This window comes from Patiria miniata, unplaced genomic scaffold, assembly GCF_015706575.1.
Source record: "Patiria miniata isolate m_02_andy unplaced genomic scaffold, ASM1570657v1 HiC_scaffold_6, whole genome shotgun sequence".
NCBI classification, from domain to species: domain Eukaryota; kingdom Metazoa; phylum Echinodermata; class Asteroidea; order Valvatida; family Asterinidae; genus Patiria; species Patiria miniata.
Window position 1 is genome coordinate 12,826,634 of NW_024037073.1, and position 19,682 is coordinate 12,846,315.

General features: G+C 41.8%; 1 protein-coding gene across 1 annotated transcript; it reads left to right on the forward strand.

Annotated features, from left to right (window-relative positions):
• Positions 1–4,313: 4,313 nt before the first annotated feature.
• Positions 4,314–19,350, forward strand: LOC119743261. The gene is made up of 3 exons (XM_038219662.1): positions 4,314–4,917; positions 7,336–7,415; positions 19,270–19,350. The coding sequence occupies exons 1-3, from the start codon at positions 4,602–4,604 to the stop codon at positions 19,348–19,350; spliced, it is 477 nt and encodes a 158-aa protein (XP_038075590.1). The 5' UTR covers positions 4,314–4,601.
• Positions 19,351–19,682: the final 332 nt, after the last annotated feature.

Genomic DNA, 19,682 nt, shown 5'->3' on the forward strand with positions numbered 1-19,682 from the left:
AGAGCCACAAATCTGAAAAAGAAAATGTAGGCCCTAATACAATGTACTCTGCAAAAAAATGTTTGAGACATGTTAAAATAATAAAAGAAGAATATTCTTATTTATTTGGGGATGAGAAAAAAAACCTTAAAATGTGCTGCGGTCGGAATCGAACCGAGTCATCCCGCTAAGCTTACTACTAGTAGAGCCTTTGCTTAACCACTACACCAAACGTGCTACACAACTTTTGGTGGGAATTTAATAGGCCTACATCTTATAATTCAGCCCTATCTTAAAGAGTACAGCGCCCTCTGTTGATATGGATTGCCGCCGGCAAACCTTTAGTAGTTTGCCGTCATTACCTCCGGCAAAATATCCACTATCAAACAAAAAAAGCTGAAATCAAGTTTAAATATAGGACCGCGTAGTTTTAGGGGGTCTGACAACATGGGGGTGGTTTTTCACTTACCTTCGCCATTTTTTATCCCGGTGATGTTCATTACATCGCAAACAAACATAAGTAGGCCTAGGCCTACATGTAATTGATGATCATGTTTTCGACCGCGCTTGCAAGGTTGCATGCATGGGCGTGAACGTAGCGGCGGGGCGTACGGTTGTTCGAGAGCCGCGCGGTGTAAACATGCCCTTTGGCTACTTGAAAACGTCTTTCATGAGGGCGCTCCACACAAATAGTGGTCACCGTACCCAGTATCATTCGCTCGTATCCCCCCCCCCCCCCCCCCCCCCCCCCCCCGCACCCTGTTCGCAGGGTGGGGGAAGTCAAGTTTCATGGGGGAAAAAACACGTAGGCTAGGCCTACTCGTTGCACGGACGATAATTCAAGAAATACCTGTTGTGAATTGACATTTTTTTTTGTCGTGATCGGGACATTATGGTGAAAGTCTTGTTTTGCATAATTAATCGCCGAAGCTGCTCGCCTTATAATATTTGTTGATGTACCCTAACGTGGCGCGGCCCCTAACGTGGCGCACTTTGATTTTTCGGCTGTAGCGCCTAGCTAGAGCAAAAGTTTTAACTGAAATTTTACAGAAAGTGACATTTCATCAAGTTCTAAACACTCCCGTTCATAAATCGCGAGTTTATTTACCCGCTACAAAGTTAAAAGAAAACAATATTTTGGCGTGATTTTCCGATTTTATTTTCAAGTGCAAAGTGAACCCTTTGAAAATGCCCCGAAAAATAAGGAAATAATTTTCTGACAAACATCTGGCTGGGTATGTAAGTAGAGATAATAATTAGTTGGCAGAAATTCTTAAATGTTAATTTGGAATTTTCCGAGATTTATTCAAGTGCGCCACGTTAGGGAACACTCCGCCAATTTGTGCCCAATTTCCGGACGCCACCGTTTTTTAATTTCGGCTTAAATTTTATGACACCGAAATTGTTCACAGATGTTAAATAGCAAGCATTAATAAGGTCAAAGTACCAGTATTTCACTGCATGAGTTTGAGGTTTGTCAACAAAGAAGTTTGGCAACACTACACGAGGAAAGTTGGGGAAGCTTCGAAGTGCGCCACGTTAGGGAACACGACTATAGTCCCTTGCTGTTCACTTGAAGCCTGAGAGGGGACATCCGGGAATTTGTTTGTACATGCATTGGCTTTATATATACTACCTCCCATGCCAATTATCGAAATGGTTAAAACTGAGTGAAGAGACTAAGAGATGAACCATGTGCTTTTGTATTTAAGAGCAAAATCGAGGATATGAAAGCCCAATTCGTATCCTTCTTTGAGTACAAGAAACATTCAAATCACTCATGTAAGTTTCAAGTTACAGAATTTTAAACACAATCACCATTAGGTGTGCGTTCTTATTTTTAGCAAAATTAAAACAATTCACACACATCCCAAGTGATTTGTTTTCGTTTCGCTGAAAGAACACCTACTCTTTTTTGTGATTCGTGGACTTTAAAACGGTGGTTTAAAATTCCGTAACTTAAAAAGTACTTGAGTGATTTGAATGGTTCTTGTACTAGAAGAAAGATTATGAATTCGGCTTTCATATCCTAGATTTTGAAAGTGCTACATGTAGTACTTTACTAAAACATTTGTCCCGACATTGGGGTTTCGGGTTTTTTTTTACTCACCTTGTACATGTATAGTGCAGTGTTGTAGTCGAGTACTTTTTTCTGAGTACCGAGTACTGCCGAGTACTTAGGTTACCGAGTACGCGTCGAGTACTAGTACTTGTACCTCCGAGTACAAGAACGGGTCTCCGAGTGCGAGTACTTGTACATCCGAGTACGAGTACGAGTACTTGTACTTCCGAGTACGAGTACGAGTACGAGTAAGAGTACTCGCATTTCCGCGGCCATACGGCAAATGGTTCATTGTGCGTAATTGGCCCAGGCCCAGTCAGACCGTTATACAGACCCACTCACGGCTAGCTGTTAAATGTGTTTGTCCGGACTTGTGCAGAAGAAAATCAGGAAAATCTCGATTTCTCAACAAGCCAATCAACCATTTCAAACTGAAAGTATCGATAAAATAATTAGGCCATGGTAAGTGAAGCTATAACTTTTCCGCCCCCCAGTACTGCTATTCGAGTACGAGTACTTTGCTGCCCGAGTACGAGTACCGTCATTTCGAGTACGAGTACTTTGACATTCGAGTACGAGTACGAATACTTCGAGTACGAGTACTTCGAGTACGAGTACGAGTACCCCAAAAAAGTACTCGAGTAGTACTCGAGTACGAGTAGCGAATACGAGTACTACAACACTGGTATAGTGGCTACTCTAGTTGCTCCATTCCAGCATTTAGGGTGTCCTGATGTGTTGTGAAGTGAGCCGCAGCAGATTATGCTAGCAGGTGAGGCGAATCATGGATTTTAAATACACCTTTATGTTGAAATCATCGTGTGGCTTAGTCATACCTCACTGATATTACACCTTAGTCGGGTTCCCTCCCTGACCCCATTGTCCATATTTTAGGGGGCCGGGAAACAGTCTAATTTCACCTTAGTTTACAAACATTACCCTTAACTACAGCCAATCGATGCCGAAGAAGTTGTCATGGCCAGCAACATGGCAGTAATAAAGCATGGTATAATAACGATAACTTTTGGATGCCGTCAACCGAGCTACTATGATACCCCGGACCAAAATAATGTCATAATCTACAATATTATTTCACGCCACTAAGTAAACATCTGACTATCTAAGTATAAATCATGTAAAATACGATAATAAAATGGAATAGACAATACCAATTTCCCATTAACTACAAAATAATATCTTGTTAGCATATCACTGTCATTAAAGAAAATCAAATGATGTCATTAACATAAGTACTACATAATGTAACTATAGAATAGTATCATGAAACAAAACGTTCTACTAAAATACCATACAAAAAACAACATCCATTACTGTGTAAATAGCCCCAACAAAATTATGTAAATTATGTCATCATAAAAAACTATAAGCATATGCCATAAACTAAACTTAGCAAATCTTGTAAATCACAGAACCAGATCGCGCCACTGACAAGATGCTATTTATTCAATATTAGTTAACAATACTTGTTACAATATCATGTCGAGACGCCATTGTTCATATTAAAGTATAGGGCCTCATCTCTCATTTGAGAGCAGTTTTAACCGAATACATGTACATGTACATCATAGACAGAATGCCTAAACTGTTGCATTAGTAATCATGGATGCCTACCAAGCTTCAAGTATCTTGTAGTAATCAGTGGAGTTGATGATTGCACTTCTTCGCAGTCATCTAAAACCGCTCCCCAGTATTGTCGTTGCTGTTGATAAATCAATGATGTGGATCGATTGACGAAATTTCAACTACGACGTGCGCAAATGCTAAAATGTGTCAAAATGTGTTCAATATATCTTAAAATGTTTGCAAGACGTCTCCAATGAATTTCAAGATACATGTAGTTGATTAACAGTTTGTTAAATGCGGAATTAAAAGCACGCATTTGCCCGCAAACATTAGAGAACCACACGCTATATACGCAAAGTGATTGTACCCATAGCCCGTGCATGATTGAATCCGGGTGCATGGTATTATTAGAGACACCCCCCCCCCCCTCCCCGACAGAGATGAGAAACTGCACAGAGAACTGATATAAGTTTCAACTTTTTTTTAAATGTCGATTCCCCTGACCCTGCACGCCTGCATGCAGCAGCTAATATCCATCGACAGGGTGTTTAAATTGAGATATATTTGTACCCATTAGTCATAGCAGTTAAAATCTTGCTGCTGTTAAAAATATACAGGAAGCCGGTTTTCCTCTTTCTTGTAATACCTCGCCGATTCAGAGTGACAGAATGTGCAGAGCGATAAGACAGCGCGAGCACAGTGTGCAACGCTGACCGACAACGACGGATTTCCGCAAAGGATTAAACGCTGGAACGTTTCAACAGACATCTTGTCAACGCGTGACTGCAAAACGGGAGGGACACCGGAAAGTCAGCAATTAAATGGCAAAATAAACTAGATGTAGAGTTGGGAGATGCATCTTTTTCCACCGAAGGTATATCTCTTTGAAGGTGTGTATAGGGTCCAGTGACCGCAGAGTTGACGTCAGTATTCGGTGTCTGTGGCGATTGGTTTTGGACTTTCTGGTTAGGTGATAATGATGGGTGGACCATGGCGTAGCGTTCCAGATTTGTTGTACGAGACCTACTCCACGGGGGACTTGCAGCGGGGCTATCCATCCGATCCCGGTTTCATCACCGGCTGCTGCCACAGTAACACTTTGCCATCGGCAGGTTCTTACCGCACCGGGGAAAGCACTGCAGCTGCACCGCGGAACCGCGACGGCCCACGGCAGTCGTCATGCCCCTCCAACGTCGTCTGCCTGAGGTCCACCTCGGGAAATACCACTACGTTTACGGTGGCCAGTGCAAGTCTGACCCGGCTGGCAAACGGGGACGACAAAATGTGCATAGGTAGGGAAGACCGTGGGGTGACGCATGCCTGAGATTCAGTAATGTTGAATAGGATGGGGTTCCTTGCGCTATGGTTGAATGCAAGTGGAGTTGTATAGTTTTTGTTTTGTTTATTGGAAACTTTAAACCGAAATTGTCCAACTTCACGTTTTTAAACTCCCGTGTACAGTACGAATGAAAATAGATTTTTCACAGCTTTCCTGTTACTGACTTTAAACCTTTCGGCCTCTGCTTCGACACCATGTTAACAGAAGAATTATTTATTATAAGAATCACATTTTTAAAAGACCTTCCCTATTGCATCTTGCAACTCACACTCCGAAAAGGAAAAAATTCAATCACGACTAGTAGGCCTATGATCCCTCATAACAACAAATTTACTATTAATTTATCTTTAGGGACAGATCGGCAATTAATTTCCTGGTGAAGATCGAGGCATGTAAGATACACATATACAACAGGGCTTATCAATTCGCGTTTAGAAAATCGCCTATGTGTAATAACCCTCAATTAATTTTGTCAGGCCTCACACGTTGCACTAGTATGAGTCAGCTTGTACTCCTTGAACTTTAAGTCTTCAGTTATCATGCCCTTGTTGTGGAATTATAATCATGTTGATTTTGTAGCGTGTTACCCGCGGTGGGCGTGGTTGAGGGTTGGACCAGTGAAAGTGACGAAATGTTGAACAACATTGAGTACTCGTCAGAGCTCTAATTGTTGTTGAAGCCTCTGGATTTACAATCTCTTCGCCCGTGACACCCCCTCACCGCATTCTTGAATTTGGCCCCAACCAATTTGATGAATCATCCACACGTCTTAGTCACGATGACAACTTTCCGTTAGCAGAGACTGTAGCGGTAAAGCTACATTGATTTCCTTAATCGGGAGCTAGCTGACAAAAAAACTGACGGAAAAGGTCAACAATTTGACTTGCCAATTTTTTTTGTTTAGTAGTTTTTATTGTGGGGCCACTTACGGCCGCTACAGGGTGTGTACGATGACCGCCATGATGGCACTAGGGCGGGTCAGGACATTTCGCATCAACCATTACGGTAAGAGACACAAGACAGTTTATTGAAATGTCCAAAAGTTCTTCCTCTTTCTTTTACTTGTAGCACTTTACACCAGCAGCTTATACGATCACTTACTGAAACTCATGTACATGTACGCCATTATAAAGGCCGTTAGTAGTGCTTTTTGTATCACACACCAAGCGTGGTTTGGTTCCCCTAAAAAGACCGCGTAAAATAGGATTGGATGAGGGAATGAGTGCCAACCTAGATACTCGTGTTTAAAAGCTACCAGTATGCCCATCACGTGTGTATTTGTCACCACGACGTGTGCATTCATCATCGTATTTAAAGTTTAAATAATACTTTTCAAGTAGTTTTACATCAATTTTAAATCTCGATAAGTAGTTTACTGTTTGATTTATGTATTTGCTATGTAATTTACCTTCATTGTTTTTAATAGTGAGCTGTCTAACCATATATAATTGTCTTTTTAATGATAAATAAAGTGTTTTAAATTAAAATTGAATTGAAGTAAAGTACATTGTAGACGAATGCGGGCACGTGATCGCTGTACACACGTGAGGCCGCCTTTTATGGCAAAAGCATTGAGCCAGCTATTGAGCAAACTACTAGTAGTATACCACACGTTGGATTATCTGAACAAAAGACATAACAATGCTTGTCGCCATTGGTCTATAAACGGTTAGCCCAATCTGCTGTGTTGCTGAAAGAGAGTGACCGGGTATCTGCAGTTTTCAATACTTAGCTTTTAGTCATTCAAAAGTTTTTGTTTACAATGCTTAAAGGTAGAGTAGATCATTTGCAGCTATCCAAAAAGTAACCGACCAAATAATTGTAAAAAGCTTACTTGGTTTAAAGATATAATATTTGGCATGCTTGAGGTCATTCCCAAAGATGCGTCAAGTGACACATTTTTGGAAAATTCTGTTGGCAGTTGATTTGGTTTGAAATCGGGCGAATCCGTGAATGGGTACAAGCGCGTTGACACGACGCACACGCGCGCGCTTTTGCTATTAGCGAGATCGAATCATCGTCGGTTCAGCGTGTGACATCACGATTGATTAATCGGTTGAATGAGAATCATGTCCCTAATGCTGATTTTAACTTTTGAATTGAACTCGATATCCAGAATATTGTGTGTTTCCGAAATAAACAACATTCGCAGAGCTAACGCTTCATCGGGTTAGTTGTTATACACCCGTCTTTAGATTTTGAGCACTTATTGCTTCAAACGAAAAAAAATACTCCAATGACAAATGATCATCTGCTATATCCTTGAACTTCTCTCTGTAGACATCAACAGACTGTAGCAAGTGGTAGCAGACACGACTAATTTGAAATGCAACCTTATTTTTCTCCCACCTAATTTCCTCTTCCGTCTCAGCATGCCAACAGTACCATCTCAGGAGACCAGAGCCTATCACACGACAGCCACAGAAGAACTCCAGACCGCAGTATATCAAGGTGGGTGGACCACAGAGCTATGAAATAACCCATCGTTGCAAATGGTGCATGGTAACTGACGTGCATGGCAATAATGATGATATTTAGGGAATAACAGTGCGAGGACCCAGTCTTCACTGCGTGGTAATAACCGTGTTGGGGGATGACCGCTGTTAATGGACCGAGCCATCAGCATCCAGACTCAAACCGGTCTTAAACAGCGTGTTTAAAACCTCCCAAGCACACCTTTATTCCCTGAAAAGTACAGTTGTAAATAACTACACCGCACACTGGTTGAGGATGGCAGGGGAATTACCCCCTTCCTTTCTCCCGTGACATTTGCTCTTGCTTCTTTTCGAATTTGAATTTTGGTGGCTAATCGTTAACAGTTACTGTGCAGTTTATAGTTAGGTTTTATGTGTTTCCGTTGTTGACTGTATGCATGGACTTTTGAGACAAGATTTCAAAATATTGTTCCTGGTGAAACCCCCTCCCCCTCCCCTTCAGTACTTGGACATGCTCCTGATGGTGGGTCTCCAGCCATCCACTTCGTCTCTCTGACGATGCTGATCTTCGCAATCGGCTTGACGTTTTCCGCTATGATCCAAAAGCTCCAGACAGCATCCTCCAAAGCTTGATGGGCCTCGTCGTGCGTCTCGCTAATTTTATGGTTTTGTTTAAAATCTCGTAGCTGCATGGCTTCTCCAGCCAGGTACTTCCAATCATTGCTCTCGTCTAGATCGACGAGGTGACCCGCCAGCTCTATCGCCTGATTGCAAAGCTCGACCGATCTGCTGCATACCTCGTAATCGATAGCATCGTTGTTCTTTTCTTCAATGAGGGCAAAGGCTTGTTCGGCGTATCTCCTGGCTTGTGCCCTCTTCCCTTCTTCTGTAGATAAATCAGGCTCAGGAGCAGCCGCGGGAATTCCACCTCTGGACGCAGACATCACAAAATGACGGTTGGCCATGGCGTTCCAAGGGCGGATCCAGGGGGGGGCCAAAGGGGGCCATGGCCCCCCCCAAAACGAAATCATTTTTTTTTTTTTTATGTGACATCGCAATAACGGCAGGCAATGAGTACACCACCATCTTTTCCTCAAAAAAAAACATTGGTTAAAGTGGTCAGAAATTGCCTCAGATCGCACTAAAGAGCATCTAGAATCCAAAATTTTTTCGGGGCCCTTAAGCGGGCCCCGAACCCCACGCCGTAATTTTTTTGACCCACTTTTTGACATCGCAATAAAGGCAGGCAATGAGTACACCACCATCTTTTCCTCAAAAAAAAAACCTTGGTTAAAGTGGTCAGAAATTGCCTCAGATCGCACCATAGAGCATCTAGAATCCAAAAAATTTTCGGGGCCCTTAAGCGGGCCCCGAACCCCACGCCGTAATTTTTTTGACCCACTTTTTGACATCGCAATAAAGGCAGGCAATGAGTACACCACCATCTTTTCCTCAAAAAAAAAAACATTGGTTAAAGTGGTCAGAAATTGCCTCAGATCGCAACACAGAGCATCTAGAATCCAAAAATTTTTCGGGGCCCTTAAGCGGGCCCCGAACCCCACGCCGTAATTTTTTGACCCACTTTTTGGGGGGACCAAAATTTTTTTGGCCCCCCCCAAAATTGTGTTCTGGATCCGCCCTTGTGGCGTTCAGGTTGTCTGGGTCTCTCCCGGAGAGAGGATGTGAATGAAGTAATCCAAGGCGCCCTGACGGTCGTTTTGTTGCCTGTAAGCGAGCACGCCTAGAAAGTTACGAATATTCTTCTCCTCCAAGTAGGCAGCAGGCGTGGCCAAAATGCGTCGGGATGCCCTGAGAAAATATGTTTTAAAAATCCATAGGTGAATTCTGCAAGGCTTATACCAGTTTATACCACATCAGTAAACTGAGACTTCGGTTGTAACTCAAGTCAACACAAACGTTGTTCACAAAATTGAAATTCTGCAGTTCGTATTTAAATAAAGGTTATACCCAAATGACTCATTCAATCTTAATCATTGAAGACTAATACCGACATTGTTAAATGTATCCTACAAACCACCGTTTCAAAATAAAACTGCGAACTTGAACTTCAAAGTTGCGATCTCCATTGCTCTCATGCATTATACACCTACATCTTTGTGTTCGCTCATCCAAGCCACATCAATCTGGAGCAACTAACAGCACACTGCATCCTTCACAGCTTATAACGACAATGAAGGAAAAAGACGTGGCTCGGTAGTCGTTGTCTCAGCAACCATCCGGCATTTGTCATTTGGGTATTATGGGGCCTCCCCTCATCGATTTCATCAGTCACTGCTCGTTGAAAATGTGTTAGTATTTTAACATTGACGTTGCTCGAATGTTCCATACGGTCTTACGCAAGCCACTGGCTGTGAGGCAAATTAACACGTCTTTTATAGTTTGGAATAGGCGTGGAGCCAGCGTTCTCACCCTAGGAGGATGAGTGTGCTCTTACCTTGCATAGACTCTTTTTGGTCCTGTGAACAAAAGAAGAGGGTGCAGGAAGTGTGAACGCTTTTATGGATGTGAACACGTCCACGCTAGCACGTTTGTTTATGGGTGTAAATCGAGGATTTTCTTTTGTTCCTCTTCCCGTTTCCTTTGCTTGTACTAACTTTTCCGCAACAGCTCTCATTGGTTTTGTACACGTTTTCTAATCGATGTCGTCCTCGATTTGGTTCCTGTCCTCGAGTTCCGAGTCACCGACCGCAAACAAACGCACGCATTTTTACGTTACATACCTAGTGTGGACATTCCTTTGTTTTCGTGTAAATAAAAAAAAACCTCTGCAAAAAAATCATTTTACTCACACTGTGAAAACACTTTCCACCATTTTTTTTCCATGATGATTTTTCTAGTGTTTCTCTTCATTTTGCCTTGGATAAACCTAACCCCAAAATGCCTCTAAACCTGTTTTCCAGAGAGGGGGAAACATTGTGTGGACGTGGGCAAGTCCACACAACGTCGCGTCACTGCTACCTGGTTTATGTGGACCTCTTTTGGTCGGGAGTCCACACAGTGAATGTAACGCTTGTACAAGGTTTCCCCTCTTTGGAAAAGTTGTAGAAGCATTTTGGGTTGAGATTATCCGTCGCAAAATGAACATGTGTTCACCTGTCACCTGGCCTCCGTAAAATCAAAGGGGGAGGGGGGGGGGGCTGCACACAATATTTCCAACGGGGGCGTTTTTTCATAGCGGACACGAGCGGACAAAGGTGGCGCTCTTAACAAATGGGCACTCGTGAAAAAAAGCCGTTCGTGAAAAAGCAAATTTCCGGGGACGTGCAAATTTGGGGGGGGGGGGGGGGGGGGGCTCTTGGGGACGGTGCATCTGGGGGCGATGCCCCACCCCCTCCCTTTTTATTGAAATTATATGTGTTCGCTAATCCAGGCTAAATCAATTTGGAGCAACTGACTACACACTACATCGATCCTTTATGCCTTGCAGCTTATAATGACAATGAAGGAAATAGATGTGGGCTCGGTAGCCGTTGTCCCAGCAACCAAATATTAAATATTGACGTTGCTCGAATGTTCCGCACGATCACACACGTTAAGCCACAGACTGCGAGCTAAATTAAATATCTATAATTTGGATCGAACTCTCAGAAATCAACTTCAAGGAAAGAACAGACCACCCGTATGTAAGGCGAAGTAAAAAAATAATAAAAATAAACACGTTTCTCGTAACCGCATGCTTCCTCTTTCCGCCCGCCTCCTTTTTATTTTTAAATGAGTAATTTGTTTGAAATTAAAGGGAATGTACATCATTGGCTTTTGCTGTGATTTTCAGAAATGAGCTATTTTGAGGGGTTAGTATAACAGATCAAATATTGTTACACTGACATGTTTGAAGATTTGTGTTTAAAAATACTTTAAAAAACCAAGAAAACCAAAAATGTTCAAGTAGTCTGGTTCCCTGACTCCACTAAAGATGAAATGGATCAATTTATAGATGCCGGGAAATTGTAAGGTAATGGAATCAGTCTAACTGGCCTGCACCCCTTCAAGAACATGTAACCAATAGCAAACACAATTTGGACTGAAAAAAGGGGAAATTTGGAGCAGTAGTTGAAAATAGTTAGGTTTTTCCAACGGTGGACGGCTGACCACCGTTGGAAATTTATACAAAATACCACTTTTCTTGAAAAGGACTTCACACATAGTGCCATAATTTTACAGGATGCTTTAGACTGTCATTTACCAACATCCTAGTAAGGTATTTCTTTTAAAAAAAATGGTAGTATTGTTTTTCAATATTTGCAAATGTTGTATATTCCCTTTAAGACATTTGCAATATATTTTGCAAAAGTTGTCAATAACTGTGTGTTCATTTGTTTTCAACAACTTGTAGCTATGTAGAAGAGTGACAGCTCCCCGGGACATAATTTTGTATCAGCAAAAGGGTCGAGAAACGGAATCCGCCATCTGTCAACTTGGGAAAAAAAGGGAGGCCGCCTCTTGCATTTTTCAAAAGCCCGGAGAGAAACCGTTTTTATTTACAGGGCCTAAAAACCGAGTGGACAACAAATTCCTGTCCTGGGGGAACAATGTTTCACATTTTTTCAACATCAGATGTTTTTGGACAACATCAACCTCACATAAACTATTTCTCTTCCCATCTGCAGGTACTACATAAACTTCTTTCCAAGAATCTTAGATCGCCCTTGTTTCCAGTCTTTATGACTATATACTTCACTTATACTTCACTTATACTTCAATATTTTTCCCCTTTATTGTTTATGTTTTTTCGCTGCTATTTCTAATTTTGCTGAGGGACAAAAATAGACCTTGACGTCGTGGGGATTGGCAGAACTCGTACCCATTTTTGAAGGAACGTTTGAACTTCGAGAGTTTTAGCTCACGACATGCAGCCTTCTACATATCGTAGACTATTCTGGTGTGGTAAACCTATCATGTATTTTTCATGCTAATTACCCGCATGTTTTCATTTTCATTGCATGCTCTTGTCCATGCTCTCACAGAGTCAGTCTGTCAGTTCTGTGCATAATGCAACACAGGTACCGAAGGCATCCAACACGTACAGCGAAACCGTTGTGTTGTGGAGTCGAGCTGTTATCCTTCTGTTTGCAAAGACTATAGCCAGTTTATTGCCGTACTATAGATTTGTTTTGCATACCAAATTTGATTGATGAATGGTTAATATATACGCGACTCCACAACACAACGGTTTCGCTGTACGTGTACGACGTTGGATGCCTTCGGTACCTGTATACATATATACATATACCTGTATGCAATAAATTCAGAATATGAGTTAAACAAACTTTGGCATATCTCTCTTCTGAACAGACTGTTTCGTACCATAAGGCACTCATCAGCAGAATGACGAAAAATAGAATACAAGTAGCATCTTACCTTATTTCGAATCAAGCGCGCGCACGCGTTACGCGCGTTACGTCATTGAAGTTAGTACGCGTTTACGTCACTGAAGTAAGAACACATCTGTCTCGATGCCTGCACTTGGAGACGATTTCGCTTCTCTTATTCAGTGTACCTAGATCTGGCCTACATATGATTATGTACTTCTCTGCTATACACAAATTGCATCTCTTGTTTACGTTAGAGTATGGCAGTGCTTTCAGAACTATGTCCCATTTGATTTCGTAGTCTTTCCCTTCGTCCTTTAAGTCCCATATATGTTTACTTAGCTCTGTTTGCGTATATATATATATATACCTGTATATATATATATAATGCACACACAAGTTTACGTTACATACCAAGTGTGGACTTTCCATTGCTTTCGTGTAGTTAAGAAAAACCAGTGAAAAAAAACTCATTTTTCTCAAACTGTGAAAACTCTCTCAACCCAATTTTTTTTCTATGATTCCCTTTAGTGTTTCTCTTTTTTCTGCTACAGATAAACCTAACCCAAAAATGCCTCTCAACCTGTTTTCCAGAAATGGGGAAACACTGTGTGGACTTGCCCAAGTCCACACAGCGTGAGTCTCCTCTACCTGGTTTATGTGGACATCTTTTGTTCGGAAGTCCACACAGTGAATGTAATGCCTGTACACACACACACACGCACACACCCCGACTCTGTGAGAGCATGGACTTAAGAGAAAATGAAAACCGTGATTAAGTAGCATGAAAAATACATGATGATCGCACGTTTACCACACCAAAATAGTCTACGATGTGTAGAAGGCTGCATGTCGTGAGCTAAAACTCTCGTAGTTCAAACTTTCATTCAAAAGGGGGACGAGTTCTGCCAATTCTCACGACGTCAAAGTCTATTTTTGTCCCTCAGCAAAATTAGAAATGGCAGCGAAAAAACATAAACAATAAAGGGAAAAATATAGTTTCGCCTACGTCCTCCATCTTGAACAATCCGCGCGCGTCTACAATGCGATGTATACATGTTTACCTCCCACATTGTAGTAAACTTCTGCCCAACTCGGAGTATAAAACAATCAACTTTTCGGAGTAAGATTCACAGGCTACGCATTATTGAGCAAAATTTACCGCGTGGAAGGGTAAAACCCGTATATTGTTATTACACAAGTGATGCGTAATAATATTTTGGGGTTTAAATCAATTATTGTTTAAAAATGTACTCAATTATTTTACCCAACAACTATACTCAACAAAAAATTACACTATGTTTTTAGAGTGTACAGAGATGTATCGAGCACTGTGGATTGTAATAGAGAACGATAATTATCATTGTATAAACATGTATGTATATACGCAACAATATTGCTTAGGTGTAGGCCTATAGTAATATTTTATTATTACGTTCGTTTAATTTCATATAGCGATGTAGTTTGTTTGCGTGTTCTGGGGCAGAAAATCAGGGGAGAGCGTCTGATGTAAAAAAAAGAAGAAAAAAAGATTGCACAACACGAAAGGAAATTTCCCGGCCCGATCGTGCACACACTGTTCACTACGAAGACCTAGAGGGGACATGAAGATTTTTAATACGTACATAGGCCGAAAATCCATGTGTCCCTTTTAGTACGTACGTAAGAATATATCGTCATGTTCCCTCTAGGTCTTCGTAGTAAATAGTGTGTACGTGTTGCACAATCGGGCCGGAAATTCCCTTTCGTATTTTGCAATATTTTTTTTTACAACACGTTATCCCCTGGTTTTCTGCCCCATAACACGCAAAAAAAAATCGCTGTTTCAAATTAACACCTACCGTGAAAGTCTACATAACTAAAACATGAAAGGTTTTTATGTTAAATGTGGCCTATTATTTCGCGAAGGAAATTCGTGACAAAACGTAGATTCCTATGGTTTAAAACACAAACTAGACACCTCTTTTAACTAAGTCTATGCAGTTTTTCTTGTAAAAATTAAAGGGTTAGTTCAACCTTACAAATAATAATAGACGGTATTAACCATTCACATTGTCTAAATTTAATTTTGTTGAAATTTCTTCAAAATGATTGTAACCACTACATCAATCATAAATTACCATACGCGTATTACAAAATTTCAATAAACTGTTTCACTGAACTACACATTCAATTAAATCTAGTACACTTTAATAATTTAACTTACTATATCAAAGACAACAACACGTCCAATAGCACACGGGTTATAAACCATGGGCGTCAATCCTGGGGGGGGGGGGGGGGGGGGGGACAGGGGGACATGTCCCCCCCCCCCCACTTTTTAAAGGGTGGGGGACACAATATCAAATGTCCCCCCAGATTTTTGAACTTGTGCCTCATTTACAGGGCCCTATTATGTACTACAATTTATCTTTTGCTAGGAAAATATAGGTTAAAGTGGTCAGAAATTGCCTCAGATCGCACCACAGAGCCCTCAGGCCCCGAACCCCACGCCTTTAGCTTAGAATTTAATAGCTTATTCAATGACTTCAACCTCGAAAATGATTTTCAAATTATTATCTTTTGCTGGGGAAATATTGGTTAAAGTGGTCAGAAATTGCCTCAGATCGCACCACAGAGCATCTAGAATCAATTTTTTTCGGGGCCCTTAATTAAGCGGGCTCCGAACCCCACGCCTTTAGCTGAGAATATAATAGCTTATTCAATGACTTCAACCTCGAAAATGATGTTTAAATCATTATCTTTTGCTCAGAAAATATTGCTCAAAGTGGTCAGAAATTGCCTCAGATCACACCACATGAGCATCTAGAATCCGATTTTTTTTTGTATTGTTGTAATTTTTCCGACAGCCGGTTCCATTAAGACGTTAAGTTTTAAACCATCGCATGTCGTTTGGATGTGCTTAAATCGTTTTAAAATGAATCGACGAACAAAAAAGCTTTGACGAACAATTTGTAACTATTGTTTTCTTTTCTGAAATGTTACAAATATACAAGTTGAGGGTGAGGAACTTTGCTACTTGTTTCTAGAAAAAAACATTTACAATTTCATTTTTCGCCTATCTCCCACCAAAAACCCCTTCGATCCAGGCATTTTTATCAGATAAATAAATGCAGTTATCAATAACTACACCGCAAACTGCATGCTTGAGGATGGGTGGGGAAGTACCCCTTCCATTCTCCCGTGAGATTTTGCTCTTTTTCCGAATATGAATTTTGGTGATGATCGTTATAACTGCAGTCCGATGTAAAATAAATGTTGATCCCAATGTGTTTCTGTTGCCTAATGACTGTATATACATGGACTTTTGATACAAGATTTCAGTATATTGTTCCTGGTGAAAACCCACTTCCCTCCCCTTCAGTACCTGGATAGCTCCTGGTGCGTCTCAGCCATCCTCTTCGTCTTCCTGACGATGCTGATCTTCGCAATCGGCTAGAAGTTTCCTGCACTCACCCCACCAGCCTGACTTCCTTTCAAATTGAATACCGCGACTGAATGACTCCCTTGCTCTTCTATGCTGGCCGAGTAAGCACAGACATCGTCCGCGGACATTGTGGTATTGGTCCCGTTCGTTGCCTCTCTGGCAGTTCTCTGACATGAAACAGTTGTACAGAGCCTTGATGAGGAACTCCCGTCTTGTTACTAAGTCGAGGGTGATCTTAGCCATTTGTAGATACACATCAGCCAGCATCGCATAATCCAATGACTTGCTTCGTAAGTATGTACTCCAAGTCGTCTTTGGCTTGATCAATGTATCTCCGATTTGGAGCATTTGCGCTAACGGCACGTTTGTGTTGCTTGAGGCAGAGTTCGGCCCTGCTTGAGTACGCGAAGAAATTCTCTTTGGCGCTTGGCAGAAGGATGGACTCCTCGTAAAGCCTCAGAGCTTCTTCCACATCACCAGCTTGGCCACGAAAACGAGCAAGATAATTGAGAACCTGAGGGGAATCTGGTGATATTTCCCTCGCTTTGCGCATGCACCGTTCCGGGTCATCGATAAATTCCGCCACAGATTCTGGTACATCTCCTATCTGCACATCCCATTCCGATGCCCAGCGAAAGATGAAACCAATCCGAACCCAGGCCGAGCTTTTCATGTTGACATCCGTAGATGGATGTTCCGCTATGGTCCAAAAGCTCCAGACAGCATTATCCAACGCTTGAAAGGCCTCGTCGTGTGTCTCGCTTGTCTTCATTGTTTTCTGTAACATTTCGTAGCTGGCTTCTCCAGCCAGGTACTTCCAATCATTGCTCTCGTATAGATCGACGAGGTGACCCGCCATCTCCATCGCCTGATTGCAAAGCTCGAGCACTTTCCTGGATCGCTCATAATAGATAGCATCGTTGTTCTTTTCGTCAATGAGGGCAAAGGCTTGTTCGGCGTATCTCCTGGCTTGTGCCCTCTTCCCTTCTTCTGTAGATAAATCAGGCTCGTCAGGAGCAGCCGTGGGAATTCCACCTCTGGACGCAGACATCACAAAATGACGGTTGGCCATGGCGTTCAAGTTGTCTGGGTCTTCTCCCAGAGAGAGGATGTGATTGAAGTAATCCAAGGCGCCCTGACGGTCGTTTTGTTGCCTGTAAGCGAGCACGCCTAGAAGGTTACGAATGGCGTGACGTTCCGCTTTATTCTTTTTCTCCTCCAAGTAGGCCAAGAGATGACCACGTTTGAAGTCGGCGGTAATATCAGTGAGTCGACTTCGGTTACAAAGCAAAGACAGATGGAAATGTCCAACAGGCGTAGCCAAAGTGCGCCGGGATGCCCTGAGAAAATAGATTTTAAAAATCAATAGCTGAATTCTGCCTTAGATAATTATATAAGTTTGAGACTTCGGTTATACCTCAAGTCAACACAAACGTTATTAACGGAATTGAAATACTTCCTTTGGAATTTAAATACACCCAATGACTCAATCTGACTATCTAGGCCATTGGATGAACGCAGTTTGATATTCATATTGTTCGATGAAACTTACAAAGCAAGGTTTCATTAAAACACCAAATACATGTATTTCATTACAAACATTAACGCCGAATTGCGATCTTCATTGCCAGTTAAAACGATTTCTCACACTTACATGTTTGCTTTATTCAAGGAACTATGTTCGCTCATCCATGCCGCAACAGTGTGGAGCAACTGGCAACACAATGCATCCGTTAGAACTTATAATGACAAGCAAGGCAATCATACGACATTTCTCATTCGAAAACGGGGCTTCCCATCATTGATTTCATCATACTCTGCTCGTCGGTTGAAAATGTGTCAATATTTATAAAAACAGACGTTGGCTAGTCTGCCGTTGTCCAACAACATTTAACGGGGCTTCTCATCATTGAATTCATCATTCTCTGCACGTTAAAAATGTGTTAGTATTTCAATATTGACGTTGCTCGAATGTTCCGTACGATCTTGTACGCAAGGGCGTCGCCAGGATATTTTCTAGAGGGGGGCAAAGAATTTTTTTGCCAAAAAATTCTTGTATTTCTCAACACATTCTCGATTTATCAGTTTTAGAGGGGGGCAGGGACATTTTGCCCCCTCCCCCAACTCATTAAAATTACACAACTTTGTCTTCGCGCCTCTTTTTCTTTTCTTTTTCTTTTCTTTTTTTTCTTTTTTTTTTTTTTTTTTTTTTTTTGCTTTTCCAGGGGGGGGGGGGGGGGCAAGTGCCCCCTTGCCCCCCCCCCCCTCGCGACGCCCATGCACATGATGGCTGTAATCCAGTGTCCTTAGTTTAGAATCGCGGTGTAGCCAGCGTTCTCACCATAGGAGTGAGGGCCGGGCAATTTCTGTAGCATCGGGCCTAAAGATAGACAGGTGTTTTTTTTTTACTGGTCACCTCGGTAAAATCGAAAAGTAGGGGAAGGGGCTGGGCACCATCTTTCTACGGGGGCGCCCTTCAAAGCGGACACTAGCGGACAATACGTGGCGCTCTTCATGGCGACACAATTTAAAAAAAAAAGCGAATTAAAAGGCTGCTCGTTAAAACAGGACTAGCAAATTTCCAGGGGGCGGGGGATTGGGGCGGCCACGCCCCCCGGTTTTATTCAAGGAACTATAATTATGTGTTCGCTCATCCAAGCCAAATCAATGTGGAGCAACTAACAAGACATTTGTCATTTGAGCACTGGGCTTTCCCTCATCGATTTCGTTTATAGTGTTGACGTTGCTCGCATGTTCCGTATGATCTGACGGAAGCCACTGGCTGTGCGCCAAATTTAAATGTCTTTCATTTTGAAATTCAGAAATCAACTTTAAAGAAGAACAGACTAGGCCTACCCGTATGTAAGGGGACGTAAACAAAATAAACACGTTTCTCATCCCTGCACGCTTCTTTTTTTTCTTCCTGCCATCCTCCTTTGTTTGTTGTTAAAAGTAGTACATGTTTTGAAAATTAAAATAATTAATGTTCTTCTCATCTACAGGGTACTATATATAAACGTCTTTCCAAGAATCTTAGATCGCCCTTGTTTCCAGTCTTTATGACTTGATGCACTTGACTTCGTTTTTTTTCTTCTTTTTGGTGGGTAATGCAGGTGACTTCGGACTGGTCCACTAAACTCTTTGGATGTATGGAGGACGAACACACGTGTAAGCTAGCAGCTGCGTTGACATAATATTTTAATAGTCAAACAACCAACCAAGCATCGAGCTCCTTGCTAAAGGGGCATGACATAAAATTTAGGATGGAACTTATTTTGTGCATATATCCATTTCCCCGAAATGTATGAAAATTATGAGACATCCTCTTTTTGGTTAATTATCTAGTAAAGTCCACTTTTCATAACATTTAAAACACCCATGCTTTTTTCTGACAACTGGGGGCGCTGTTTCCGTGATGCCACTTTAGGAACACACTTTCCAGATTACGAGGAGGAGGGGGGGGGTGTTAAAAAAGTGAACCCGAGTTTTTTGGTAACTGAAACATATTTGTGCATTACTTTTGTTC